The 13,298-nt window shown below is 42.7% G+C and overlaps 1 protein-coding gene across 2 annotated transcripts in view; it reads right to left on the reverse strand.

Moving 5' to 3' along the window:
- The window catches only part of Xrcc5 (X-ray repair cross complementing 5), a 96,629-nt gene extending 83,331 nt beyond the window's left edge, over positions 1 to 13,298 (reverse strand). For both annotated transcript variants that reach the window (XR_005286501.1, XM_038338727.1), the window contains exons 1-6: positions 13,187 to 13,298; positions 10,498 to 10,611; positions 7,680 to 7,863; positions 5,843 to 5,891; positions 4,468 to 4,590; positions 859 to 1,050 (exon numbers count right to left, since the gene is read on the reverse strand). Coding sequence is in view for 1 of the 2 variants with exons in the window: in XM_038338727.1 (XP_038194655.1) it covers positions 859 to 1,050; positions 4,468 to 4,590; positions 5,843 to 5,891; positions 7,680 to 7,863; positions 10,498 to 10,611; positions 13,187 to 13,207 (683 nt within the window). In the remaining variant the exon portion in view is untranslated. The remainder of the gene's footprint in view (positions 1 to 858; positions 1,051 to 4,467; positions 4,591 to 5,842; positions 5,892 to 7,679; positions 7,864 to 10,497; positions 10,612 to 13,186) is intronic.

Here is a 13,298-nt window from a genome sequence, read left to right on the forward strand (position 1 = left end):
TACAGATACACGGTAGAGGAGATCCAGACAGAAAACCTCTAAATAGATTCCAGTGTGTTTTACAATGTCCATAAGTTTAAGATGAAAAGAAAATGGATATAGGTAGTTATAGGAAAAATAAATAGTTTTAAAAAGTCTTTAAAGAGAAAGTAAAAGTAATATAAAAGAAAAAAGCCACATAAAGATAAGAGTCTGGATTCTTTATGCTATTATGTTGATTTTGAATTTTTTGATTGCTGAAAAGCAAAGGACAGTGGCTGAGAGACCAGGAATGGAAACAGGGACTGCTGAGATAGACCAGTCTACAGACTCTAGGAATAATCAATATGTGCTAATAAAAGAACTTAAAAGTAAAGACAATGGGTTTTGTAAATGTATGAAGAGAGTGGTCCAAGAAATGTACCTCAAGCTTGGAATAAAGATGAAATCTAGCCGGGCGGTGGTGGCGCACGCCTTTAATCCCAGCATTCTGGAGGCAGAGGCAGGCGGATCTCTGTGAGTTCGAGGCCAGCCTGGTCTACAAGAGCTAGGTCCAGGACAGGCTCTAAAAAAGCTGCAGAGAAACCCTGTCTTGAAAAAAAAAAGATGAAATCTAGCACTCCATTTCTAAAGTGTCTGTATACTCCCTCCCGAACTTCAGTAACATGTCTGGAAATAAATGAGCACCCTGTGCAAACCAAACTAATAAAAGGGAGATTAAGGGTGAGTTTGAGACTTCTTTAATAAAATTCAGAATACTTATTAAAGAATGACTGCTAAGTCAAGAATGACTCAGAAAAGAAAAGCATCGGGAAGACCTCTAATCAAAGAAATCCATGTGGAAGATTAAAAGTTGCCGCCAGTGTCTCCATGTCTTACCTGAAGGAATAGATTTCATCCAGCCCATCTTCACCTTCCAGAGACATCATCACCCTTCGCACCATGCAAATGCCTTCCTCTTGCTGCTTAGTAATCCCTTTCTGAGGAAAGGACGGTCCACGGTGGGCCAAGCCCAGGTCACCATCTCCTCTGCTCCCAGCCTCATCGCACTTGCAGATGGGAAAAGGCAGACTTTCAGGAAAGACCACCAGGAAAGAAGGTGAGTTTAGGTTCCAAGTCTGGATTCCAACTCTGTGACTGTCACACACACGAGGAAGATGCCTGCCTGCCAGTCAACCTTATGCAACTCCATAATTTTGTCTATCAAGTGGCGCGCATCCACCTGAGGATTATTTAAGCTTTAAGCTTTAAATTTCTAAAACTTCTTGGATGCAGTATCAAGGGAGACTGGCTGACACAACCAAGTAACCAAAGGGCAGGCTCTTTAGGTAGCAATGGAACGGCCAGGTCCTGGGGGCCTTTCACTGCTACCTCTCCATGTCACCTCATCTGCCTTGTACTGGTTTCTCTCTCAGAATGGCCTCATCCACACGGCTCTACTATGGACTGTGCTCCCAAATTTCTTATGATGAAATTTATGTATGGGGGTGGGGGTCAGCAGATGACTATTGTGATGGTGGAACCCTGAGTTTTATGCAAGGGACTAGAGGTGGTACCTTTTATTTAGCCTTTTCTGTCCTGTCATGTGACACTCACAAGCATCCTCTGGGAGGCAGACATCTCCCACCAAACAGGAGCCCTGCGTTGGCACTGTGAGCTCAGACTTCCTCCAGACCTCTGTAGGAGTTGTCTGTTGGTAAATTCCCTCCCCTGTATTGCACAGCCATAGCAATCGACTGAGGCAAGCTCACAGTGCCCAAATCTACTATCTACAAAGGACTCAGGGTTCAACCCGTTGATTTCAAACGTTTACAAATATCAGGGATCAACAGGAGGGATCTAGAAGAGCTCACTGAAGGTCACTAAAGCCACAGGCTAAAGTTCAGGAAGAAATACTTCCTAGAACAAATTCAGGCAATGCACTAAGAACACCAGGCACTGGGGAGGTCACCAACAATCCCTCAGGGTTCCTATGGGGATTTAATAAGGACATGAAGCTGAGGACGTGTGGCTCAATGATAGAGTGGTTGCCTTGCATACACAAAGTCCTAAACCAACCCCAACACTGCAAATAATCACAATAATAAATAAGAGGCTGTGAAACATAAAATACTTAAAAATTCAAATGTTATTGTACACATTAAAATCTTATACAGAAGCTGGGCGTGGTGGCACATGCCTTTAATCCCAGCACTAGGGAGGCAGAGGCAGGTGGATCTCTGTGAGTTCAAGGTCAGCCTGGTCTACAAAGTGAGTTTCAAGATGACTAGAGAAACTCTGTCTCAAAAAAATTTTATACAGAAATAGAATATTGCTAGAGAGAAATAAAGCCCAATTCTGTTATGTTTCTCTCTAGTTATTTGTTTGAAATGAGGCTAACTACAGGTTAGGATTAATAATAACAAAGCATATTAATCACCAGAGGCTAGGGAGATGGCTCAGTGGTTAAAAGCATTTGTTACTCTTTCAGAGGACCCATTTTGGTTCCCAGCACCCACATGGTGGTTTATAACCATATGCAACTCCAGTTCCCGGGACCCAATACCCTGTTCTGGTCTCCACAGGCACCAGGCACACATGTGGTACACGGACATACATGCAAACAAGACATCCAAACATAGAAAATAAAAATTAAGTTTAAAACATTAAATGATCAATCTATATGCAAACTGAAAGACCACCCAAATACATGCAAGCATAATATTGTATCTGGTAATTTAGATATGATTTCATCTAGCATTTATTTCTCATATACTAAGTCAGTGGGGACTTATGTTTTCACTAAGAACTAAAACAACTGAGATGAAATAACTGGACCAGAGTCACCCAAGTCCCCTGACTGACAGGGTGACACTCTCGGGCTATGGCATACCACCTTACTTTATTCCTGCAAACCAGAGGGCTGAATTAGGTAATCTTTTCTATTCTCCCAACACTCTGTAGGTCACCCCTATGGGATGGATACTTTAAAGACAATCAATCATTCAGCTTGCTATACTCAAAATAAGGCTTTCTAGGTAAGCTTAGCATGAGTCACAGGATCTGTATTCCACATCAAGCTAAAGCACTTCCCACGTGCATGGCGGACACTTTGCATTAGGTGACGACTGTTACTGGAGCATCAACCAAGAAGACACAAATAACGTGAAGATAAAGCATAAGGAAATCTACCCTAGAAAAAGTTACAGTAACAATTCTTTCTATGCTGCATTTGCCCACGGAACAGTATGTCTGAAATGAAACTAAAGTGATGGGGAATGCATGGATGTACCGGATAGCAGGCGCTGGTCTGCAGTACAGGAAGAAAACATTGGAGGGACAGAAGGCCACCAGACAACTAACAGGCAAGCGGAAGAAAAGACCGTGTTCCTTCTGCGTATCCTACTCTGGTACTCACTTCTAAAAGAGAAAGAGCAGCTCTTTCAAGTGACATCGGCAGAAGTGCAGTACATTAGGCTTCAAACATGAGGCATCCTGAGACCATGAGCAGGAAACTGGGCTAAGCTGGCTTCTGAAGTGCCGAGAAAACCTCGGGTCTGTGAGAAGTGTCACTTGAAAAGCACTTAATTTCTCTGAAGTGCCATCTTAACGAGCGCCAGTTTGGTGGGCTCTTCTGAACTCTTCTTTATAGCCACAGGAAGATGTGCCCAGCAGTCTTAAGATGGGCACACATGCATGCAAGAAGGCTTCTTAATTCCCTATGGCAGGCAGTCTCAGAGGACACTGGTGCCCACTCCGAACACTTCTTAGTGCAGGGCTCAGTTTGAAAGATGAACATCCCTGATCAGATTAATAATTCAACATCCTATAGCATTACTCTGCTCCAGCCAAAAATAGGACACAAAGAAATGGGTTTTAAATGTAGCAGGAAGGATTAGCGTGGTGACGAGAATTTTTTAGTGGGGATGTATGAGAAAGAAAGTAAATGTTAGAGAGGAATTCAAGCTACTGTGAGGTGAAGGATTTCTTCCTTATCAACTATAAAATACACATTTTCTCCCCAAATTTTAAAGCACACATAACAAATTACATTTTATTATGTGTCTGCACCCCTGGGAAAGGGTTACATATAGACATTATATTGCTATAAATTGATTCCTAACATTATGCTGTCTTTAGACATTATTCTCTGAGCCACATAAGAAATTAACTATCATATCAGTCTGTTAATGTTGTCTATGCAGACAGGAAATAAACTGAACATCCTCAAAATATGTTTTTCTAATTCCTTGATCATTTTAGGTCTAAAATCTGTAATTTGTTATTAAGCTCAATTTCTCTGTATCAGTACTTCATTTATCTCTTTATCATCACAGCTCAAAACAGTTCCATGAACACTAGTATAATCGACACACATAAGGTAGTCAATCGGTCACCTGGCAGATTCCTACTTAGCCAAAAGAGGAGGTTCCTGTAAGTCATCTACACAGGATCCTGCTCACTGCATAAAGGAACGAGATTTCCTACACATTACTCTTCAGCTCTTACAAGAACTGCAGGGAGATGCCAGATTTCTTCAAGTTACAAATGATGACATCTAGTTGATCTTGGCTGAACGGGCTGCTGAGGTCAGTGAACACTTCAATGTGCTTCTTCCCAAACTTCTTCCCTCTAAAAGACAGAGTGGCCACATTAAGAAAGCATTCATTCTCTGAGGGCCAGTGAGATGGCTCAGCAGACAGGACGGTTGCCCTGAAAGCCTGTAACCAGAACTTACACAGGAAGAAAAGAACTGACTCCAGGGTTGTCATCTGGCACTACACATGTGCTGAACATGTGCACATGCGCACATACACATACAAATACAAGAATACCAAAAAATGGTGATTTTTGATTATTGCTATTGTTGTTTTTTCTTAGACAGAGTTTCTCTGTGTAGCACTGGCTGTCCTGGAACTCGCTCTGTAGACCAGGATGGCCTCAAACTCAGAGATCCACCTGCCTCTGCCTCCCTAGTTCTGAAAAAAAGGTGATTTTAAAGAAAGCGTTCTTTTGAATTTTTTTCTAGGAGCTGAAATACACTTGGTCATTGAGCAGAGAGGCTAACAACTGACTAAATATACTGATAAGTGTGATTATATTCTCAAAGTCTACATACTCTTAATGCTCAGTTAAGTTCCTATTAAATACATAATCAACTTTATATGGCTCACACTTGGCTCAGCATTACAAAATATGATATTCTTGTCACCTAGCTCTGATTCATAGTACTGTAGTTTAAAACAATCCCTTCCCCCATCCCCGTGCCTGTTTCCCCTCCCCCAGCCTCCCACCTCCACCCTCACCCCCCACCACTTCAGAATGTAAACAAGGCACCCCCAGGTGTAAGAAGACATCAGCCATGCACCTTCACTTTCCAAATGTCCTGCTGGGGTACTAAACATGGGATTAGCTGCAGGATTTTGCAGAGGATTCAGACTGAGATAAAGTTATCCACATTCAGACCACAAAACGGCTTTCCTAACAATGCATCCATGTGTTCAAAGGCATACACATTTCAAGATACAGTAATTAAACAAATAATGGGTCAGGATGTGGACTACAATTACTGTGTACAGTATAACAATCACTATGGATCATATCACCTAGTCCTTTTTAAAGATTTGGGGTAATTAGTTTAAGTCAAATAAGAAAACTGAAAGATGCCAAATGCTTATTCTCCCAGAGAAACTCCCACCAAATGTGGTCCTTTGTTTTAAACTTTCTACAACTAGAAAAGTGGGCATTGACTTCTGTCAAAAAGTCTTTCCACTAGACTAGCATGCTACTGTGTTAACAGCAAACCATACATAATACTGAACACAACAACTCATGCTCTTCCCAGAAGGTCTCATGTCTGGACTCCTTCAGGTGAGACACTCACATGGTTTCCCGCTGAATCAGATCCATGCACACAATCAAGGCATCCAGGACTCAGCTGGTTAAGGGCAGGAACAGAGCCAACAATGCCATCACCCCACGAACAATGCAGTTTCTCCCAGCAAAGCCCCCACTACTGACAACAGTAGACAGTGGATGACTTGGAAAGGCTTGCGCATGTGCCCCTCTTCCAGATTTTACTTCATAAATGCTATCTATCAATGTATACATTCTGACAAGTAGTGTGAAAAAGAAAATAAACACAAGAGTTAGTGCATATTGTTTTAACAAGAACATGTCATTTAACAGTGCCTAGAACCCTATTTAGTAATCGCCTTTCATTCAAAGCAGGCCATAAGGCAGCATTTGCAAGTCACTCCAAACACAGCAGCACCTCCCAGTGGTCAATTGTTTAGGGAAAAATACTAAGAATAGATCCTTACAATTAGGAGCCCATTCTTGGGTGTTGTGGGGGGATGATGAAACAGTTTCATTTAATAGCTAATTTTTTGTTTTGTTTTGTTTTTTTGAGACAGGTTTCTTTATGTAACAGCTCTAGCTGTCCTGGAACTAGCTCTTGTAGACCAGGCTGACCTCCAGCTCACAGAGATTCACTTGCCTCTGCTTCCCAAATACTGGGATTAAAGGCCTGCACCACCACCACCTGGCTCATGGCTAATCTTGATGGTCAACTTGACACCTGGGAGGGCAAACCTCAGCTGAGAATTGTCTCCAGCAGATTAGCTTGTTGACGTGACTGTGGGACATTTTCTTAGTTACCAAGTGATGTAGAAGGGCCCAGACCACTGTGGGTGGTACCAGCTCTGGGCAGGTGGACCTGGCTGTTTAAATAAGGTAGCTGAATAAGAGCCTGGGGAGAAAGCTCAGTAAGCCGCGTTCCTCTGTTGGTTTGTGCTTCAAGCTCCTGCCTGAGCTCTTGCATTGGCTTCCTTCCATAATGGACTATAACCTGTAAGCTAAAATAAACCCTTTCCTTCTCAAGTTGATTATGGTCAGTGTCTTACCACACCAACAGAAGAGAAAACTAGAATAGGCCTATGGGAGATATGAGAGATCTCAGCTTGACTATTAACATGATTTTGTGGCATAAAAACGTCCTTCAGAAGAGCAGAGAAAGTTAATGCTACACTCTTCTAAATATACATTTCTCACCTCTGTGGTGGTCTGAATAAAAATGGCTCCCAGAGGTTCATAGGGAATGGCATTATTTGAAAGGATTGGGAGGTGTGGCCTTGTTGGAGGAAGTGTGTCACTAGGGGTGGACTTTGGGGTTTCCAATGCTCAAGCCAGGCCCAGTGTCGCTCTCTCTTCCTGCTGCCTGTGCACTGGGATGTAGAACTCTCAGCTACTCCATCACCATGTCTATCTGTGTGCTGCCTTACTTCCCACCTTGATGATAATGGACTAAACCTCTGAACTGTAAGCCAGCCCCAATGATGTTTTCCTTATAAGAGTGGCCGTGGTCAAGGCATCTCTTCACAGCAATAAAACTCTAAGACAAACTCCAAACACACTGATAAGCAGTACCATCAAGCCCTCTCCTCAGTTCACACATGCATTTATTCCCTAGGATTCCCCCACCCCATACTTCCCAACTTCTCAATACCACAAGGAACAGAAAGAGCAAGAGACTAGAAGACCTGGAGTTGGGCATTAATTAATTATCTAACTAATTCCATATTAATTACACACCCTCTTTTCCTCAGAGAAAAACATGCCCAGATGTTCATATCTGAGACTCTGGGAGAGCCTCACCAAACTGGACTGTGATTTTCCAGATAAATGGAAATTTCTTGACTTCCTGGGCACAAAAAGGATACAGTCAGCTTGTCGAGAGCCTGGCTGGATTTTGCTTTCAATGTCTTCCAGCAAATCAAAATCTGGTAGCATCAGGTGTCTGCGCACTGTGATGTTCTGATACTGGTCCTCACCAGCAAGGGCATTATCAGTGTTGTCTGTACCAAAGAGGACTAAAGCAATCTCATCCTTGCTCTCGGAAAATACCTAGGACGGAATATCCAAAAGTTGAAGACTGTATACAAGCAGCCTAGAAGGAGAGGAAACCTAACCTTCAAGGGGCAGGAAGATCATATCTCCTTAGGAAGGTCCCCCAGGCCACCTGATATTACTGAATGAACATGGGACTTACTAGCAATGACAATTAGATTCTAAGCAGACTTTTTCTTTTTAATTTTTAAAAATTCATTTTATTATTATATGTAGATGGATGTTTTGTCTGTGTGTATGTGTGTTTATGTTCATGCCTGGTACCCCAGAAAGAGTATGGCTAACCCGAAACTAGAGTTACAGGTAGTTGTGAACCACCATGTGGGTGCTGGGAATGGATCCCAGGTCCTCTGGAAGAGCAGCCAGTGCTCTTAACCTCCGAGCAGTCTCTTCGGCCCCTAAGCAGATATTTCATTACCTATAGACTTCTTTTCATTTCAGCACAAATAAGCATGCGTACTTCATTCTCCTTCTGCTCCTGACTTTATGCTAGATGTGACTAGCAGTTGCCAGTTCCTGCCTCCACTTCCTGAGAACCATGGGCTCCAGCCAGGAACGGCGACCTGAAATGAACCCTTTCTTCTCTAAGTCATTTTTCATTAGGCTTCTGCTGTTTTGTTTCTTCTTTCTACCAGCAGCAGAAATTAAACTGGGACAGCTGTCTCTGAGGCAGAGTCCTTTCCTATATCCCATGCTGGCTTGAAACTCGCTGTGCAGCCCACGCTGACCTCAACTGTGCCAGCCTTCTGAGGAACAAGGTTACAAGCACACACCACCACACCCAGGTTACAGAGCTACATTATTCCTCAAAGTGACTCTGCCTGGTAGGGATTATTACTTTCTTACTTTGACACGTCCCCAAGATAGCCACCATCCATTCCTTTTCTCCATACATTTGCAGGCTACTTCTTAATTTAAAAAAAAAAAAAAGTCTAATTTCCTCTGCATCCTTAGTTGTGAGCTGGCCTTAATGACTTACTAGCAAATAAAAAACAACAAAAAGGCATTCCGGGAAGCTGGGTGTGGTGGCTCACGCCTTTGATCCCAGCACTCAGGAGGCAGAGGCAGGTGGATCTCTGTGAGTTTGAGGCCAGCCTGGTCTACAGATTGAGTTCCAGGACAGCCAGAGCTACACTAAGAAACCCTGTCAAAAAACAAACAAACAAAGGCATTCTGGACTTCTAGCTAGGCCATAACAACCACACAGGCAGGGCCTCTGGGAATTACTTCCTCTTAGAATACTCCTTAGAAGTAGTGTAGCTGCTACCAGCTGGGTAGTGTAATGCAGGCTTTTAATCCCAGCACTCGAGAGGCAGAAGCAGAGGCAGGCAGATCTCTGTGAGCTTGAGGCCAGCCTGGTCTACAGATTTAGTACCAGGACAGCCAGGGTTAAACAGAGAAACTATCTCAAAAAAAAAAAAAAAAAAAAAAAAAAAAAAAGAAGTAGCTGCTACCTTGTGAGGCTCCCAAACTGCATGAAAGGCTGTACGTAAGGGGTCTCTGACGGGCAAACCCCAGCTGAGTTCACAGCTGCCATAAAGCATCATCCAGAGAGCTGTGGGCTGCCATCTTGGACATCCACGCCAAGTGAGCCTTCAGATAACTCCAGCCCCAGCCTCCGTCCATGTGCAATTGTGTGTGCAATTGTGAAAGAGGTGTCAAGGGGAAAAATCTACCAAAATGGTAGTTTACGCCTGTAATCCCAGCAATTGGGAGACAGACATAAGAACTGAGAGTTCCAGGCCAGCCTGAGTTACAAGGAAAGACCCTTCTCATTTAGGAATAAAGAAAAAAGGTTGGAAGTAAAATAGTGTGATGGCTAATATTGATAAATTGATGTGAGCTACAAATCTCTGGCATGCCTATGTGAGATTTAGATTAGGTTAGCCTGTAGGGGGTTATCTCGATTAACTGAGGTAGGAAGACCCACCCTAAACGTGCTGGAGTCCTGGGCTAATCAACAAGGAGAAAGGGAGCTGAACTGTAGCCTTCGCCTGGCCTCCCTCTGTTCCCTAACTGCAGATGTAATGCGACCAGTGGCCTCAAGCTCCTATGACCACGACTTCCCGGCCATGGCTGCTGGACTCTGAACTGGGACCAAAATAAGTCTTTCTATATTTAAGTTGCTTTTCAAGTGTTTTGTTTCAGCAACAAGCAACTAATGGAAAGGGGATTGGGAAGCCCCCTACCTGAGCCTACCTCATCATCCCATGAAACCCGCCAACCATGAACCTTCCTATCTTAGTGACCTTCCTAAGGTCACTAAGATACTAAGTTTGGGGTAGTTTGTTATGCACTGAACAATAACTGGACTAGGCACAAACACAATGAAGGGCTTGCTACAGATCATGGGGTCAGTGAATGACAGAGTAAAGCAAGGATTCCTAAGCAAGTCATCTGACTCCAGGAAGTGTTCTTTGAAACATTTTATATTGCTTTTTGTTTCTGCTTACAACTGTCGCAGCTAGAGAGGAGCCAGATCAGGAAAAGCAAATAATATCAGGCTCTGGTGGTAAGCAGGCTTGAGAAGATTCTGCAACACACAGACTGGAAATACTGAGGACACCAGGAGCTGAAGCCAATGAGTGTTCAAAACATGGGTTACAAGCTCAAGGTTAATCTGAAACTTACCTGTCGTTGGACAAACATGGTCATCACTTTCTTTGCTTGTTCAAACGGGGATTCCTCACCAGGAAAGGAGTTACCCATGGCAGCCCCCACGTCGATACACAGCACAACAGCTGCCTAGAAACAAGTCCCCCAAAAAAGTATCCAAGAAAAAAAAGAAGTTATTAGCAAAGATTCTGAAATGGGTCCCCATGCTGGTATGTAGAAGAGGACCGATAAAGAAGGGGACTTGTGCTATAGACAGAATGCATGTCTGACATACAACATCCCACTCTGGAGAACCTGTGAAGGGACCAACTATTCCCTAGATGGAGGAGTCAATCATATGAGTAATGAAGTCACAGTTACAAGCAATGGCACCAGACCATTCAATCATACACTGGGGACTCTCTTGAGTTTCTTTTCCTATTGCTGGGTCTTTTCACATAAGCAAAACAATCTCCCCACAGGCAGGTCCAAAGGCCCATCTCGCCCTGTGATTCCACAGTTTGTCAAAACTATCACAGGGGCTAAGGAAAGGAAACAAACTAAATGCTAAACAGATACATGTGAAGCTTTATGTGTTTTACATACAAAATTTATTCAACTATAAACTTCAAAAGACCTGACCTAATAACTCATAATTTTAAAGTAAATTATAGATTTGAGCCAACAAGATGATATGGCTGTAACATTCTAGCCTCATAAACATGTTAAGTTTTATCAGCGTAAAATGTATTCAAGATACTAGATTAGCAATCCAGAGATCTGGGTTCTAGTCCCATCTCCACTAACAAATTAGTTCTGACCCTGTGGGAATGTTAACTCCTACTTAACCTCGCTGTTAATGCAGTCAGGCATAAAACTGTGGACTACATGAGATCTAAGACTATTTACAGATTAACAGTCTTGATCCTACCAGCCTTATCTGTGCTTTGTGCTGAGCAAACAAACTATGAGCACTTCTAGGCATCGCATATGAGAGAAAGATTTAAAAGTGACCAATGAGGAAGGTACTCTTTTCTGAGTCAGTGATAATCTGTCTCTAGAGGTGTTTGAAAAACCTGCATGACCTCTGTGCTAGAGAGATGACTCTTAAATCTGACCTTTTTTCAACACACAAAGGAAATACTATTTTCTCTTAGTTCATAAAGAATGGAACCACACCAGGAAATGGTAACACATGCCTTTAATCCCAGCACTCAAGAGGCAGAGGTAGGTGAATCTCAGTGAGCTCCAGGCAAGCCTGGAGTGAGTTCCAGGACAGCTAGGGCTATTACACAGAGAAACCCTGTCTTGAAACCCTCCCCCCCCCAAAAAAAAAAGGAACCATATGATGCAGAGAGATTAACAGATTTCAGAAGCAATGACAATTTATTTGGGAATGAACAGTAATAAACTACAGAGTACCTTAGAGACTAATTCAATTTATACCCCATAGGGATTCCCTCAACATAAAAACCTTTTTTAAAAAAGAATCACAAAATAGGCTGGCTGTGTTTATTTATTATATGTCCACAAAACCTATTTATAAACTAGCAAACAATAAAGGACCAGAAGTCTTTTGTCAAGAATTAGAGAGTCAGAAAAAGACATCAAAGAGTTTCACAGTATGAAAAAATCTGGTCTGGAAGAATGTCTGTGATACTTCATTTTCTGGAAGCATTAAGAAAACAGGGATGAGAGACTTGGAGAGTATAGTGACTCGTTTCTACACGGAAGTAATACAGCTTTCAGGTACATCTGCCACAAATAAGCCCTTCACAGGAGTTACAAAGTTTTCAGTAACTGAACGAGCAAAGGAGGAGAGCAACATCATGAGTTCATAATTTAATCAAAATTTCCCAAATGGGGGTGGAGGAAAACAGAGACCAGTTATTCGAACCCCTATCTTGTTTGCCTATATTAAGTGAATGGGCGAGTGGATGAATGAATAGCAATTACACTTCTCTCTGTTGATCAGAATATCACTGTAATTTCCTTTATCAATCAAAGAAGCCGGGGGTTATAGATTCTTAACAACGTGGCAGATTTCTTTTTTCAGGGCTCTGAAAAACGGCTTGGGTTCACTGTATTTTTTGTAAAATCTGTATTTTACCACCTATGGAAACCGAAACCACGTTCTGAACACTTGAGTTCTTCGTACCTCGGTTCTCATACTTACAAAGCTAACTAAGGACAATAATGTTCATCTCAGAGGGTGGTGTGAACATTTAATGAAATAGGAATAAAGAGCTTAGATCTGTGCTTCACATAGTAAGCTTTCAAAAACTTCGAGAAACTAAATTATTAGGAAGGTAATAATATGACACTATATTTTTGAGTTATTCACAGAATCCCTATCTCAAGTTTTACAAGCCTGTCACATAGGAGATAATCCTGGATAACATATAAATTCTTACTTAGATTTTAAGAACCCAGGTTCAGAAGCGGTAAGGGGCGCCTGCGTTAGCAGGTGGCGTGGATAGAAAGTAGAAGGGAGGCAACTAGGGACGGAGGGAGGATGAGGAGCAGGTGAAGCAAGAGGGAGAATAACAGAGGCGTTAAGGTGAATAAGGCTCAAAAACAGAGCTCCAGACCCCAAGCTTTTCGCTTTGGGGCACCCATCCTTCAGCCTTCAGACTAGCACTGCTGTGAGCCCACAGTTCCTGGTACCGAACCACCCTCTGCAGAGCCCAGGCTTGCGTAAGGCACAAAGGCCAGCTGTCAGTACCTTATTACCGGACCACGCCATGTTGCTGGTCCACGGGCCGTTTGGTTACTTTTCCCGGACCGAAACCTACAGTGCCGCAACTCAGTTCCGGGTGGCTCATAGGCCTAGACTT

The sequence above is a fragment of the Arvicola amphibius genome, chromosome 8 (assembly GCF_903992535.2).
Source record: "Arvicola amphibius chromosome 8, mArvAmp1.2, whole genome shotgun sequence".
In the NCBI taxonomy this organism is placed as follows: Eukaryota; Metazoa; Chordata; class Mammalia; order Rodentia; family Cricetidae; genus Arvicola; species Arvicola amphibius.